This window comes from Coturnix japonica, chromosome 1 (genome assembly GCF_001577835.2).
Source record: "Coturnix japonica isolate 7356 chromosome 1, Coturnix japonica 2.1, whole genome shotgun sequence".
Classification (NCBI taxonomy): domain Eukaryota; kingdom Metazoa; phylum Chordata; class Aves; order Galliformes; family Phasianidae; genus Coturnix; species Coturnix japonica.
Genome location: NC_029516.1, coordinates 81,929,571 through 81,944,948, shown reverse-complemented (window position 1 = coordinate 81,944,948; position 15,378 = coordinate 81,929,571). Strand labels below are relative to the sequence as shown.

Below are 15,378 nucleotides of genomic sequence, written 5' to 3'. Positions count from 1 at the left end.
CTGCACAGATGCTCCAGATTTCCCGAGAAGATCCCATCTAATTGCTCCAGATGTGTGTCCTAAACTTGTAGTATGAGCTCATGTAACAGGATTGTTTTCACATCGTTTCTTTCTCGGCCTTAGAGGAAGAAGTATCTATCCTGTAGTCAAAAGTGAATCCTCAGTCTCCAACAGAAAAAAACAATACTTAAAATGATTCTCAACCCAAGATAATTCTGTCTTCTAAATTACCTATATGATCCGCAGCAGCAGGAGCTTCCAGTCTGGCCTGCCCAAGGCCAGCATAGACCGGCCACCAAACTGTCCCAAACATGGAAGCATATAAGAGAAAGGTTTCATACCTACACACACTTTCCTAGAACATCCTATACAGGTGCCTGAAAGTAGTTTAGTTTTCTTTGATGGAAGAAACTGTCATTTATTTTGCAACTGTGAATGTAACCTTTGGCGGTGTTCTCATCATGGTAAGCAGCATCTAGCAATTTCATTATGATAGCAGTGGGGATTGTTTCTTATAATAACACTGCAAATGTTTCTCAGCAAAGCTTACAATTTTATCAGTGCACTGATGGGGGTGATACCAGGATCAATTATACTTCACAGATCCTTTCTTGTAAAATAACTTTAAAATGTATTTTATTACATTATATTACTAACACTACTATTATTATTTTGCTTAGAGGGCTTCCTGAGCATTACCTGACTAAAATCCACATGACCTTCTTTTGAAGTTTGTTTTACCTTCCGTAAAGGGATGGTAATAAATACTTGTGGTCAGGTTATCTGGACACCCTGCGTTCACCCTGCTGGTATTTGAGCAGTTACACTGGTGGTACTTTGTGGACTGTTCGAAATAACAGTGTCTAATGGCTCCTTGTCTGCAGCTGAAGAGCAGGATGTGGCCTCCCTATATTTAGTCTCTGCTGCTACACCCATCTGTATTAAGAAAACATCCTGGAAGTGTAAATGCAGGCAATGGAGCTGCAAACTTCCAACTCTGGAATCACAGAATCACAGAATTATTAAGGTTGGAAAAGACCTAGAAGATCATCTAGTCCAACCATTACCAATACTTCCCGGCTAAATCATATTCATCAACACAACATCCAGATGTTTCTTGAACAGTGAAGTGGAGAATTGCTTCACTCTTCAAAGCCTTGTAATTTTTGTGGAAGGAATTCGATATTTTGTGAATATCTTCTCTTCTGAAGTGACAGCCCAGTGAAGGAAAATACTTGACGGGGAAATGTCAGTGTTTGCACAATTGGGGTAGTCTTAGTTTCAGCCCAGCAAAGCTTACCACAGTGCTCCACCTGCATTTCATGGCCAAGAGACCACGATGCTTTGGGAGACCAAAGCGATCCAAGTTAAGGCACAAGGTCTGAATATGATGAACTGCATTCACTTTTCTCTCCCCCCTCCCCCTATCCCTTCTTCTGCGTATTATATTGCGCCATTTTCTCCATTGAGGAGATAGGAGTTTTGGCACTTCAAGGAATGCAAAACCATCCCTGAATCACAGTGTTTGTTTGGCGGGGCACAAGGGAGGGAATTACTTCTGTGTGAAGAGCAAACCAACCACAGAGAGGAGCAGCACTAAACAACCACCATGTGCCAGGTGTAAGCCATGACAAGATATAACCCAGGCACCTCGTTACCTATGAAGCAGAGCAAAGCTCTCACCCAGCACATAGTACAGCCCTTCAACGCAGCCGCCATTTTGCGGCGGCCGCTGAACACCTCCCCCAGCTCCGCCCCGCGGCCTGAGCGCCGGGCAGGGGGAGCGGAGCGTCCGGGTCGGGTGAGCTCTGCACGTGGTTGTGCTGCTGCTGCTGCTCTACGCGGCGGAAGAAGCGTTCATAGTAGCCACGTGTGGCTCCCGGCTGCCGGAGGAACTCGCGGTGAGACGCTGTATGCGGGAGCTGCCGTAGCTGTGAGGTTGTCTGCTGTGTGAGGGAGCTGGGGGCTGTGTGTGTACGTGTACTGGAGTGTGCTTCCCCTGTGCTCCGCACTGCAGTGCTGGGTTCGGTTTTAGGCCCCTCGCTACGAGAAAGGCATGGAGGCCCTGGAGCCTGTCTAGAGAAGGGCAGTGGAGCTGTGAGGGGTCTGGAGCACGAGTCCTTTTTGGAGCAGCTGAGGGAGCTGGGATTGTTCAGTCTGGAGAAGAGGAGGCTCAGGGGAGTGAATAGTGAACCTCACTGCTCACTACAACTGCCTGAAGGGAAGCTGTGAGAGGAGGGGTTTGGCCTCCCAGGTAACAGTGATGAGAGGGAATGGCCTCAGGTTGGGCCAGGGGAGGTCCAGGTTGGATATTAGGACAAAAATCTTCTCCATAAGAGTGGTAGTGCAATGGCACAGGCTGCCCAAGGAGGCAGAGGTCTCACCATCCCTGGAGGTGTTCAAGAGGCTGTGTTTCTGTGGCCCTGAGGGATGTGGATAGTAGGCTGGGTGATCTTAGTGATCATTTCCAACTTTTGTCTTTCTATGATAAGGGATCTGTGTAAATAAAAGCGTGAGAGCATGTATTTTTTGAGAGCAAAGCCATGATTTCTACTTCAGAATGAAAGCAGCAGCAGCTGAGGCTGCTCTTACTGGTTCACAGATGTGTTCAGACAGGCCTCTAGCTGCAGTTAGCCAGACACCAGAGGCTTGCAGGCAGTTGTTTGTTTGTTTTTAATTATTTTTATATAACAGTATACAAGCAGATTACTTGTCTGGAAAAAAAACAAAGCAAATAACTTCCAACTTTAACTGCTTATGTTTTGATTAAAAAGCTCTCTTTATAGTCTACGTAAACCACACAGTTTGACAACTGTGTGGAGATGAAGGCAGAGCCTTACCACTGTTCGTTTTGCTGTGATGGCACAGAGAGGCCCTAAAGCATTCCCTCTCTTGTGTAAACTTAGTTTCACCAGAGCTGGCTGTGCCAAATGCAGTACAGATACTACAGAGAGGCTGAGATGTGGGCAGGTGCTCTCTGCACAAGGTGGATGCTTTTGGCTTTTTCAATTCTTTGGTGCTTTCTCTCAACAACCAGCTCTTAAATTTGTCCTTGCTGTTCCCATGTTTCCCTCCTTGATATTGCTGCCTGTTGTGCTCCAAGTGTGTGCTGTGATTCTGGCACAGGTGTTCCCTCGCCTGCTTTGTAGGTACTGCTAGAGCTGCACTCTGGTAACTGTGCAGCAATAAGGTGCAAGCTTATCTTTTATCCCTCTGCACCCTTTTGCATGTTATTAAACCTCTTACATCTGAGCTATTAAAAAAAACAATTTTACTGTATAGATTCAGATGTGGGATTGGTGTTTCTGTGAGCGACAGCAGAACAGAAAGCTGGTTGGAGGTCTGCTGGGGGTATTCTCTTTTCTGCCACTTGGAAAGAATAGTGAGCAACTGAAAGTAGAACTGTTCCCAATGTGCTTCTGTACCACACTGGAGAAGGCAGGAGGAGCTGTGCAAGGCCCGTGAGGTTATGGTGCTGGCTGACTGTTGTGTCTCTCTCCTCTTGAACAGGACCATGCCCAAGAAGGGAGGGAAGCATGCTGAGGTGGGGATGGAAGTGCAGTCCAAACGAGCAAAGAGGGAAGCAGCTTGTTTGCCATCAGTCATGGATTTTGAGAGCCCAGACAGCCTCTTTGCAAGCCTGATCTCTCCCATCAAACCAGAGGTGTTTTTCAAGGAGTACTGGGAAGAAAAGCCACTGCTCGTTCAGAGAAACGATCCCCTGCTGGCTGCTTACTACCAGTCCCTCTTCCAGCTGTCAGATCTGAAGGAGCTGTGCAGCCAAGGGTTGTACTATGGGCGTGATATTAATATCTGTAGATGTGTGAATGGAAAAAAGAAGGTTTTAAATAAAGAAGGCAAAGTGAATTATGCACAACTGAAGAAGGACTTCGACCAGAAAAAGGCAACCGTACAGTTCCATCAGCCTCAGAGGTTTAAGGTTGGGTTATTTCACGGGTTTAAGTAAAGCTAATGTGCATTTTGTAATGCAGTGTGTTTTGCTTGAGGCATGCTGGACAGAGCTTTGTCTCTGCCTCCAGAAGGTCCGGGTGAAGGAGCTGACATCGGTGGCCTGCTGAAACCTATATATAAGCTGTATTAATTAAAACATGCTTTATTATTTTTCACTGCCCATTGTGTTTCAGTGCTCTGCAGCAAGAAAAAAAATCTGAGTTATGCTATAAAATTAAGTATTCTCTTTTAAGGATTTGCTTTGTCACATAAAAATTCAAACAGATCTGAGTGCATGATGTTGATGATTATTTATCACCATCTGCTTTTGTGTTTGTCTCATTGTTCTCATGTGCAAATAGAGCATTTATGGCAGTTTAATGGAGGGTAAGGTGTAAAATAATGTAATATATTTGCAGGACCCCAGAGTACTTTCCAGTGAATTGGCTTTGAATTGTACCATGGGTTTGTACCTCAGTTTTGGTGATTGTTCTCTTTTTTGTTCTTGATGCTTCTCCAATCGGAAGCATTCAGAACGAGGCAGTGGTGTCTGCACAGTTGTGTCAAGGACTCAGGTGGTTATGATTGGATTCAAGTCGTTCTTTTCTGTCCTGTGGTGTCTGCAATTTAATGAAGAAGTATTTTCTAAGGACAGGAATGTACAGCTCTTAACTCCTGAAAAGCCTACCATTTTGGCGCCTTCATTTTGCCTAACTAAAGCCAGCAGATGAATTAAAGGTCTGGCTATTAGAAGGTTTTGTGGTGGTGTGGTGATGGTGTTTGTAACTGCTGCCTCTGTTAGTACAGATGAGTGGTAATGAGGGGAAGGTGAAGTCTTATCAGCACTCTCCAGCATCTGTTGTGATGCACCTCACTAGCTTTGTGCTTTGAAGTTGTTTAGAAGCATCTCTTGACATGCATCCGTTAAATTTTAATGTACATCTTCAGTTGTGGAGGAGCAAAGTAGTTCTAACAGATTGAAAGATACCAAAGGTGCTTGCTTTGAATGTCTCTAAATCTGTGGCTTATTCCACACACAAATAAACTGATATGTGTGCTACAATATATCTAAGTGATATAAAAAAGACATGTTAGAGATGCTTTACCTTCATGATTGTGTACCTGCAAAGTGTTGCAATTGGAGTCACTGCAAAAAGGTCTCTAACCTTTGTGTGGGCTCTTTGGTAGTAGTGAGTATAATGCAAGTCATGCATATGTTTCAAGGTGTTTTGTTATTCATGAGATGGTGGTTGGTGTATTTCCCTCTGTGCTTAGCCCTGTCAATCCCTTCCCAGCCTCACTGTCTCAATTGGTTCTTCCCTAGAAGAACCCCTGAGTAGTCAGGGAGGCTGTGGGCTGGGCAGCAGCCAGGCTGGCTGAGCTGTCCAGCAGTAACATGGCCTTTTCTTTTTGCAGGAGGAGCTGTGGAAGATTCAAGAGAAGCTGGAGTGCTACTTCGGGTCTCTGGTTGGGTCAAATGTCTATATTACTCCGCAGGGGTCCCAGGGCCTTCCCCCTCACTACGATGATGTCGAGGTAGGGCAGCACGTTGTCTGTGGGACTATACATGGGTTTTTGCTGGTGGCAGGGTACTGTCTCTATGTTGTTTTTCTTCCCCTCTCTCATAAAGTAATTTCTTACAGAAAAATGTTTTTCCACTGAGAAGTTATAAAACTACAAGTGTTTCTTTATGGTTGGTTGGTTGTTGTTTTTCCCCCTCTCTACTTTTACTGAATGGGTACTGAGGTGTCTTATGGCGATATCACATACATTGTGCTTCTAAAAGAAACATTCAAATAACCAGTGCATTAAAAAAGCAGTTCTTGAAGTTGGGCTGTGGTACCATTTCTCCCCCCCCCATGTTAAATACGTACATTTCATTTTTCTTTAGCAGCTCTAGAACCTGCAGATTATGACAGATGTCATTAGCCCTCATAGCTCACAGCACCCCAAGGCGTTTAAGGTGCTCTGGGTGTCAGTCATTGGTAATAAGAGCTCTACCACCTAATATTCTGAACATCTGTGTGGTAGATGCTACTTTTAAATTAGTCGTCTAATGCCTTTTGAAGTAATCAGGGAGAAATGGGGATTTCCAAGAGCCTCCTACCTTAGGTCGGGTAAAGCAGATCTTACTTCACAGGTTTTCTTCCCATTTTCTCTAAGCGAGGCCTAAAAAATACTTCTGATGTAAATTTCTGCATTGTAGACATCTATAGATTCCTCAGGAGAGGAATCCTGCTCCCTGTGCTGTAGCTGAGCGCAGGGCAGATGAAATATGTCTCTTCTGCTGTCAGAGAGGCACCCTATGTCACTGTGTTTGCTTTCTGTCTCTGGTTTCTGGCATGGTTCCATTCACGTTCCAAGTAAGGTGATGCCTTAACACTTCTGATGAGTTGAATGCGTAGGGGGGAAGCAAAGCTTCATTGTGCGCTTGGATTTATGGCCCTTTGCAGGTGTTCATCCTCCAGCTGGAAGGCGAGAAGCATTGGCGGCTCTATAAACCAACGGTGCCCTTAGCTCGGGAATATAATGTGGAATCAGAAGATAGGATTGGGAATCCCACGCATGAATTCATATTAAAGGTATTATAATTGAACTGCTGGTCCATTTGTGCACTAGTACACTTTGGCAAAGTTTTGTCACTGTTCTGGTGAATCTATGACATATGTTATGCCTGACTGATGAGCAAAAGCGTAAACTAAAAGATTGTATTGACTTACGTTGTTTTTTTTTCTTTTTCCAAACCTGAGTATTAAATGTTGGGCTGTATCTTGTTATTTGGAATAAAAAAGAGCGTTTAATGAGGGCTAATGAATACAGCCTTTCTGATGGCTGGATATTTGGATTTAAGTTGAAAGTGGGAAGATTTAGGTTGGATGTTAGGGGGAAGTTCTTCACTAGGAGAGTGGTTAGGCCCTGGAACAGGCTGCCCAGGGAGGTTGTGGATGCCCCGTCCTTGGAGGTGTTCAAGGCCAGGTTGGACGGGGCCCTGGGCAACCTGATCTAGTAAATGTGTATGTTTGGTGGCCCTGCCAGGCAGGGGGGTTGGAACTACATGATCCTTGAGGTCCCTTCCAACCCGGGTCATTCTGTGATTTGGTACTTGTCCTGTTGTGGTTTATATAGTTGTACTTCAGAAGGGGGTCACTTACCAGCAGACAGCACTGCCCTGTTTCAAAAGCCTCCTTAGTTTCCCTACCTTGTGTCCCATCAGCAGGGCCTGTGTGGGCAAGGTGCCACTTTTTTCCTGTGTCCAGACTTACCTGTGGAAGTAGGTAGTGTAGGAACAGTGTTCTATGTTGTAATGGTGCTGACCTTACTGGCTCTGCAATCTGACAGTGGTTTTCAGTGGTCAGGAAGTATTGCTTGATGCAAAGCCTAGTGAGTTACAATTCCTTTTTTCCTTTCCACAACATGTTGGGCTGGACTTCAGTGGCGTGTTGCACACTTCTCTCTTACATTGACCGCCTGGTCTAAAGTGTATCCGTCTGGGGATTTAATTTAGACCGTGCCCTGAATGTATCAATTCCTTTTCTTGCAGCCAGGTGACTTGCTGTACTTCCCAAGAGGGACGATTCACCAAGCTGACACACCTCCTGGGATATCTCATTCTACACACGTGACCATCAGTACCTACCAAAACAAGTAATTCCTCCTCACTTTTCCTCATTGTGTTGCTTTTCTGACAGTGGCTTTCATCTTCCAGGTGATGTGTGTGAATAGTGCAGGCCTGAAGCCCATGTTTCAAAGAAGTGATGTCTTGCTGTTAAAATATAACCTCGTATTGAACTCTGCTGAGCTCTTTTCTGTGCTTATTCCATTCAGCCCTTCTGTCTTTTGTTTGTCTGTGAGGTAATGCACGGATTAGGGCATGGCATTTCCTTGTAGAAATGCAGTGGAATGGAATATGTGCAGGTGCCCCACTGTCACCTACGTGCCCTGCTGTTAGTGACAGAATCTAGGCCAGTGTTCATGTAGCTGTAATTCCAGTTGTGGAGGTTGGAGGAAACAGGAGGGAAACGCTTCCTTGTACACAAGGCCGCTTCAAGCTTTTTATTCAGCAAACTCAGTGACGTATTAATTGGCTACTTTGTTTATCATCAACAGACTTTAATGTGGAAGGGAATATTACAGCAGGAAGCTCACTGTCGCGTTGAAAAATCTCTCAGCAGTGGCTGAAGTCGCCGTGCATTTCATAATCCAGAGACAGAGTCAGGGGTTGCTCCTTTCATCTCCTCTCCCACGTTTCATAGTCACCCACACCTGTTCTGATGGACTTGCAGCACATTCTTCCTTTGCTTTGTGTTTTCCGCTTATCTGTGTTTTCCATCTCCTACCCCATGCACGCAAGTCAGATTTCCTTTGACATGTTTCTAATGCTTGTGCCCACTGAAGCCTTTTCATCATGCATGGAAGTGCTGCTGCAGCCCAGTCAGCTGTTGTCCTGTGGTGTGTTTGGAGCCATTGGCCTGTGTTAGGAACTGGGAGGGATTTCTGTTGGCACAGCATAGGGCAGAACAAGTTTTGGCCTGTTCTAGATGCATCTAAGATGCGTTTCTAACCAGGAGGTGTATCGTTCTGTAAGGCCGGGATGTCAGCGCTGCTGGTAACTCTTAACACGGGCAGTTCTCTGCATTGGAGCAAGGCTGAGGTGAAGCTGTGTGAGTCCATCATCAAAAATGGGTTCTACTGATTTTAATTTACACTCTTCTGATGAGAAGGCAAAAAGTTATTTTCCATCAACACTGATGGCTGCTGCAGCGTTTGACTTCCTTTATTCTCTAGGTGGCAGTGTTAGTGCTGAGCTGTGTTGCCTTTGTTTGAAGGCACACCCGAGCTGAAGTGCTGCTTCACCTCCTGCCCCCCGTCCTTTGTTGGAACACCACCTTCCTGCCGTTGGCCTGGTGCTTTTCTCATCCCTGGTGCAGCAAACAGAACAGACAGGAGAGTGACACCATGGGAACTGTGCTTTGGTGTGCTGATGGAAGAGGGTTCTGTGATACACTGGTGTGCAGGAATGGTCCTGGGTCTGCAGAACAGGTTTTGCCCAGTGTGATCCATACAAAGTTGTGTGTCAGGTAGTGTCGGACAGACAAGTTCTTTATAACAGGGTTGCTGGAGACCCGATGGCCTTATGTGGGTTAAGGGCAGTTCCTCGGTACTTCCTCAGCACTCCCAGTGCTGATGGAATGGCACCTTGAGGAATCTTAGGCTCTGAGCCCAAAGGGGCTGCACTGTGTGCTGGGGTGAGGTTTGTCCAGGCCTCGTCCTGAGGCAGGAAGACAAGCGTGGTGGCATTTGTTATAAGCAGGGCAGTTTGTCACAGTAATGGCTACCTGAAGGTAGTTGCTGATGTGGGATGTTGATAGCCCAGGATGTGTTCCTTGCAGCAATAGAAATGCTTCAAAAGCGTGTGAAACGATACTGCCCAACACACAAAAAGAAAGTAAGCCTGTTTTGCTTCAGAGCAGCTGTTGTAGTAATGATTATTTTCTTCCTGTCCTGCAGCTCCTGGGGAGACTTCTTACTGGATGCAATTCCTGGCCTTGTATTCAGTACTGCAAAAGAGGATGTGGCCTTGCGGACAAGCATCCCAAGGAAACTGCTTATGGTAAGTGGGCAGGTCTGAGGGAAAAGCAGTGCATCCGGCTGGAACTTCAGCACTGAGGCAAGCTCAGGTCTTACTGGTCTGCTCTGAGAGCTCAGTGCCAAGGTGCTGTCTTGTCTGGCAGTACAGCCACTTCTTTTGAGGACTTCAGGGTGACCGTTTGGAGGTTTGGTCCAGCTCAAGTGTACTGTAACTCTAACACCCCTCTGCTAAATCATATCTCTGAGCACCACAATCTTCTGTCTTGCCAGATTATTTCATTACCGCACCTCTTTCATTAGGAATATCTCGGTTTAGCTTGAATTCAAGTGAAAGGAAATTCTGTGTGCACGTTTAGCAGGTGGATATAGCAGACTCAACAAAAAAACTAAGTAGCATTCTGAGAATGCTTGCGGACCGTCTGGAGAACACTGGAGAACTGAGATCATCTGACATGAGGAAGGATTTCATTATGAACCGTTTGCCACCGTGCTTGGGATGCGATTCTGACTCTTTAACTCCAGGTGGGTTTTGAATTTTACACCAGCTCCTTTTGCTGATGTGATGGCGGTGCTGTTGCTGTCTCTGCCCTTAATGATTTCTGTGTTTTAAGGCAGGCAGAGATTGTGGTCTAGTGTAAGCTTTGTTTGAGACAGCTGGTGAGAACATAACAAATAATCTAAGTACTAGAGAGTGGCTGGGAGAGCAGGGTGCAGCAGGGCCACTTTGCACCATTTATATGGTTTCCTTCCTTTCCAATTGCTTTTTTAGGTGGAAAACTGCCAAAATTAGACAGCAAGATCAGACTGCAGTTCAGGGATCACGCTGTAATTACAGTGGAGCCAGATCAAGAGGATTCTGTGAGTACAACCCCTGGGCCACCTTTCTGTGCTTCAGGCTGTGGTCCGTTGTACTGATCTGTCTCAGAGGGTCGTGCAGGTAGAGCTTGGTTGGGTACTGTGTCCCAGTGGGATCTGGTAGGAGACTGTGAGGTTGTTTTCAAGTAGCACTATGGCACCTTCTTGCCTTCTGCGTGAGACCTACAGAACTAAATGTAGTCCATGTTCTGCACAGCAGTTGTGTGGTTTTTATCTAAGGTCAGATGGGGCAGATCATTAAAAAGTAACTGTTTCCTTCCTGCTGTCTCTTAGGATGAAATTCGCAAGGAAATGGTGTATGTCTATCATTCCTTAAAGAACAGGAGAGAAACTCACATGATGGGGATGGATGGCAATGATACTGGTAGCGAGGACGGAGCACAGGTTTGTCACATCCCAGGATGGTGACTCAACCACCTCCCTGGGGAGCCTATTCCAGTGCTTAACAACCCTTTCTGTAAAGAAGTTTTTCCTGATATCCAACCTAAACTTACCCTGGTACGACTTGAGGCCATTTCCCTTCGTCCTGTCACCAGTGAGAAGAGACCAGCCCAAATACATCTATTTTCCTGTCTTTAATGTCTCCAGCCATGATAAAATATCCCCTTAAACAACCTGTGGGTAGGGATGGTCTTCTTCAGGTAGGATGATATGCACCTTAGGTCTCCCTGCCTCAGTAAGGGGTGCTGGAACATGTAAGCGTACCCTTCATGTTAGAAGATATTCCAGCTGTATTTCCATTTATTAAGAAAATTGCCAGAGTGATGCTGATCTGCAGAATGCAGAGATCCTCATGTGAAGTGGGAAAGGAATGCTGCTGATCAGCACCTACATCCTGCCCTCCTGTTGGTTAGAATGGATGTGCTGCTGCACACAGCTCAAGTGACTTCTCTTCCCCCATTTCTTTTTCCCTCTCAGCAAACTCCTCATGGACTGCGCTTTCCTCTGTCATACCTGGATGCATTGAAGCAGATTTGGAGTGGCAGCACTGTCAGTGTGAAAGAGCTCAAACTTACCTCAGCTGAAGAGAAGGAAAACCTGGCCTTGGCACTGTGGACTGAATGTCTAATAGAAGTTTTTTAATGCTTCTGTGAATTAGCTCCTCATGGAATCTCTAAGAGAAAGGTTTATCCAATTCATTTTATTTCTTTGCATCCAACCTTAGTTTGTACAGCCAGTGGTGTGTTGCAGTATAAATATACTTTGCTACCATCTGCTGCTGAATGTTCTCCTAGTTCCCTTCCTGCTGTGGGTAAGTGGGTGTCTCAACAACAGGTGAGCTGCTCAGAAATATAACAGTGGAAGTAGCTTACCTCTAATTGCCAGATTAGTGCTACTCTTAGAAATAAGGATCTTCACATCTCCTTTGAGTGGATTCTGATGGGACTATTGCACATATTTGGATACTTTAAGATCTACATGTAGCAGCATTGTGTTCTGCTGAATATCTCAACCTACTTCCCTTTATCGGCCATTTGAAACTAAGTGCTTTCCAGGTGCACACGGTATCTGCTGGCAAAGAAGAAACCAACAAACAAAAGCGTCCTCCTAAAAACTTTTATACAATTAAAATATACATGCTTGGCATTTTACATGGAAGATCTCTGAAGTACAAAGGCCTGATTTACTTGGTTATGAAGCACTGGGACACCACCCCATGTGATTTAGGTGCTCTTGGCCTGAAAGACCAGAACCTTCCAGCCAGGCTTTGAAATCGCACATGGAAAGTGAGTCACATGGAGAATGCTGGATATACTGATTTACATTATAAAAAGCAGGGCAGGTGCTTTCGTTGTAGAAATATATACATACATGTGGAGTTCCATAACAGCAGGTTTATAATAGCTTTAGAATGCAAAATAGTAAGTGCAAGTACACAGGTATTTTTAATTATTTTTAAATAGTACACTATAGAACTCAATTTTGTACAAAAATAGACATCCATATATTTTATTTCTGTGGCAAACAGGGCTGTGTGTTTCTCTTTAAGGTAAAATCCTGTTTAAGTGCATAGGAACGCTTACTGCTTTTGGAAACTCAAGTTCCTTAGCTTAACTCCTGAAATAGAAACACCATACCCTGAATAAACAAATTAGGAAAGAAAATATCTAATCCATGAAGTAGATTCATTGAGTGACACAGAAGTCCAATGAAGACAGCAGGGAGCTGAGGAGCACATTTCAGGTGTTAGCAGCCCTATGGGTGACTGCAGTTCCTCCTCTGCCTCATCAGTCCTGTATGAGGAAGGCGTTCTTTTTCAACCTAACCTGACCCCAGGGTAGCTTGTACTCTGCCTAGGTGCATTTTAGCCTGAATATTAAAGGGCATCTTCACAGATAACTCACCATTTCAGGGGTTGGAAACAGCCCACAGCTCTGCAAAAGAAGTTCCTGAACTCAGAAATTTGGTATTGCTGAAAAAATTAAGACCTGGGCCTACCTGTAACACAAGGGAGGTAAAAGTCAGGCTGCCTTATTGCCCCATTTTGTGCACTGAGCTGGGAGTTCCAGTTTAAATTTGTCTCTTAAGCAAAATAAATTGCACTTTAGCAGGAGGTATGGGGTTGAGATTCAGTTTCACTTTGAGCCTCAACTGTTTCCCTTGGAAGAATGGGCTTTCATTGCTTTTTGAGAGAAAAGAAATAGTATTTCTTAAAGAGCCTTTCCCGCGTTATCCCTTGCAGTTCATGTCCTACAAAGCTTTTGTTAGCCTTCTGCATCTGCTTTAAGACTTCCAATGAAGACTAACATTAACTTTCATAGCAGTGGCCTTCAAAGGCTCAGCTCGGAGTTCAGTCCCCAGGGGAAAGACATAAGCTTAGCCTCACACCCTCCAGGTCTGTGCAAATTCAGCCAGTTTAGGAGTTGGTGCTTTGAGTGAAGGAAGACAGGATTTACTGCGTAAGGTTCCAGTGGTGCATGACTTCAGTAGTAGCTTTCTTTTTTCCTCCAGGTGTTGATAAACCACGTAAGGCCCATCTCTGTGCTGGGTTTTACAGTATTTCAATATCCCATTTTTGTGAACGTTTGTCCTCTTCTGGCTCATTCATAATGATGTGATTCTTGTCATAGTAATTTCCCCCTGAAACATAAAGCAAACAAAGGCAGGGAGTCTCAACAGAGTCTTTGCAAAGGGCCGCTAAGTAGGAAAATGAGCTGAGAGACAGAAATGCTGTGAGGGATGGGGCAGTGTTTGCACTTCTGCTGCTGTTCGTCTCCTTTCAAACTCATTTGTCAGCTGAAGCCCTGAGGAGCTCTGTTAGTTCAGAAGCAGAGTCCCCAGTGTACCTTTATGCACAGAAGCGTGACTGCTAAAGGTACTTTGCTTTAGCAGCTCCTCTGTTCCCACTGTGTCTGTGTGGGAGCATTTTTAACTTACGTATTGCTACAGTGAAAACACACAGAATCTGGGAGATTAGTTAGTGTTGAATACCCACTTCAACCCCAGAATTACTTAGTCCTTAAACTTTGTCTCCTTGGAATGCATGCAGCATAGAAGGAACGGTGCCTTTTTTTATCATGCCATAAATAAAAATTCACTGAAAGAAATTTGTGCTCTAAAGAGCAATCAAATGGTACTCCCCACTCTCACTTTAAAGTAAAGCCATGAAATGGCCTGGGTTGAAAAGGACTATAAAGATCATCCAGTTTCAACCCCCCTGCTATGTGCAGGGTCGCCAACCACCAGACCGAGGCGCTGCCCAGAGCCACACCCAGCCTGGCCTTGAATGCCTGCAGGGATGGGGCATCCACAGCCTCCTTGGGCAACCTGTTTCAGTGCGCCACCACCTCCTCCTAATCTCTTAACGTAACCCCCCCCCCCCCCCCCGCTCAGTTTTTAAAACTATTCCCCTTTGTCCCATCATTGTCCACCCTTGTAAACAGCTGCTCCCCGTCCTGTTTATACGCTCTCTTCAAGTACTGGAAGGCCACAATGAGGTCTCCCCGGAGCCTTCTCTTCTCCAAACTAAACAAGCCAAGTTCTCTCAATTCATCCCTGCGCAACATCAGGTTGTGCAGTAACCCAGGCAGCACAGCTTTCTTACTGTCAGAACTGCCAGCAGTACAAGCATTTGGGATTTCTCTTCATAGGTGGTTCTGGCATAGTTGGTCAGCAGGATGAGGACTTAAGCAACGGGAGTTTGAACAAGTCTGAAAACACAAGGAGTGAGTATTTCTCTTGCTGAGGCACATTAATTCTCTCATTTGCTTCTTCTCTCCCTATTTTGTCTTCTGTAATGCTATTTCTTGCTCTTAGCACTACTGTATAAACCTCTGGGATATAAGAATAAGTTTCTCCTCCATAGACTGTTTCTTGTCCCTCTGCCAAGCAGCTGAATATAAAACTGGTGAGATGATGGAGGGGATTCAGCACTTAGGTACAGATAAGCAGGAATGCTGCATTTAAAACATGTGAGTAGTTTTGTTTTTTTGTTCATCTACTTTGTTTTTAAAATACCTTTAATATCAAGCACCAGTTGGTCACTGAGGTATGAACTGATGGTTCCATCCTCATTGAGTCTCCACTTCTGCCTCTCCTTCCCGTGTTCTGCCCAGAGCGCGACTTTGGCCCCTGGCACATCTCTGCCACCAATGACATCCAGACAGGCATCGTTAACCTGAGAAGCAAGAAGACAAGTGAGATCCAGCCACCACAAAGCCTTGTTTTTGTGTCTGACTTGGTTCTGTTCCAGGCACTGAGTGCACTGCAGTAACCACTGTGGCAACTAAGCTTAGAGCAGATTATTCAGCAGTTGACTGATCACTCGATCACAGAAGGTCTTCATATATTCCCTTCCAGAGAAATTCTTAATTCTTCAAAGGTAATAAAACTTTGAGAAAACCAGGTTCCTACTTTCAGGAGCATCAGTGCCAGATGTGAAAAGCTGCCCATCCAGCTTGCCAAAGAGACAGAGCAAATCTGTCCATACACAGTAGGAACATTTGGCCTACAGGAGTTTTG

The 15,378-nt window shown here is 45.1% G+C and overlaps 2 protein-coding genes across 4 annotated transcripts in view; one reads left to right on the top strand and one right to left on the bottom strand.

Moving 5' to 3' along the window:
- Positions 1 to 1,612: 1,612 nt before the first annotated feature.
- RIOX2 (ribosomal oxygenase 2) lies at positions 1,613 to 11,640 on the top strand. 3 transcript variants are annotated; one of them, XM_015878969.1, is made up of 10 exons: positions 1,613 to 1,911; positions 3,511 to 3,940; positions 5,368 to 5,487; positions 6,405 to 6,533; positions 7,493 to 7,596; positions 9,460 to 9,562; positions 9,897 to 10,062; positions 10,310 to 10,398; positions 10,690 to 10,800; positions 11,335 to 11,640. In XM_015878969.1, the coding sequence occupies exons 1-10, from the start codon at positions 1,628 to 1,630 to the stop codon at positions 11,497 to 11,499; spliced, it is 1,701 nt and encodes a 566-aa protein (XP_015734455.1). In that variant the 5' UTR covers positions 1,613 to 1,627; the 3' UTR covers positions 11,500 to 11,640. The 3 variants fall into 3 exon arrangements, with proteins under 3 accessions (XP_015734455.1, XP_015734445.1, XP_015734465.1); XM_015878959.1 differs by having other exon boundaries at positions 1,613 to 1,938; XM_015878979.2 differs by having other exon boundaries at positions 1,790 to 1,901.
- Positions 11,641 to 12,021: 381 nt separating this feature from the next.
- The window catches only part of CRYBG3 (crystallin beta-gamma domain containing 3), an 88,191-nt gene continuing 84,834 nt past the window's right edge, over positions 12,022 to 15,378 (bottom strand). Inside the window, exons 21-22 of the mRNA XM_015878946.2 lie at positions 14,875 to 15,034; positions 12,022 to 13,497 (exon numbers count right to left, since the gene is read on the bottom strand). Of these exons, the coding sequence (XP_015734432.1) occupies positions 13,409 to 13,497; positions 14,875 to 15,034 (249 nt within the window). The 3' untranslated portion in view covers positions 12,022 to 13,408. The remainder of the gene's footprint in view (positions 13,498 to 14,874; positions 15,035 to 15,378) is intronic.

Bases quoted from the DNA above. Each gene is read 5' to 3' on its own strand.
- RIOX2 (XM_015878959.1), top strand. From the start codon at position 1,628: ATGACAAGATATAACCCAGGCACCTCGTTACCTATGAAGCAGAGCAAA. The intron at 7,597-9,459 runs GTAATTCCTCCT...CCTGTCCTGCAG, and splicing joins ATCAGTACCTACCAAAACAA to CTCCTGGGGAGACTTCTTAC. The intron at 10,801-11,334 runs GTTTGTCACATC...TTTCCCTCTCAG, and splicing joins GTAGCGAGGACGGAGCACAG to CAAACTCCTCATGGACTGCG.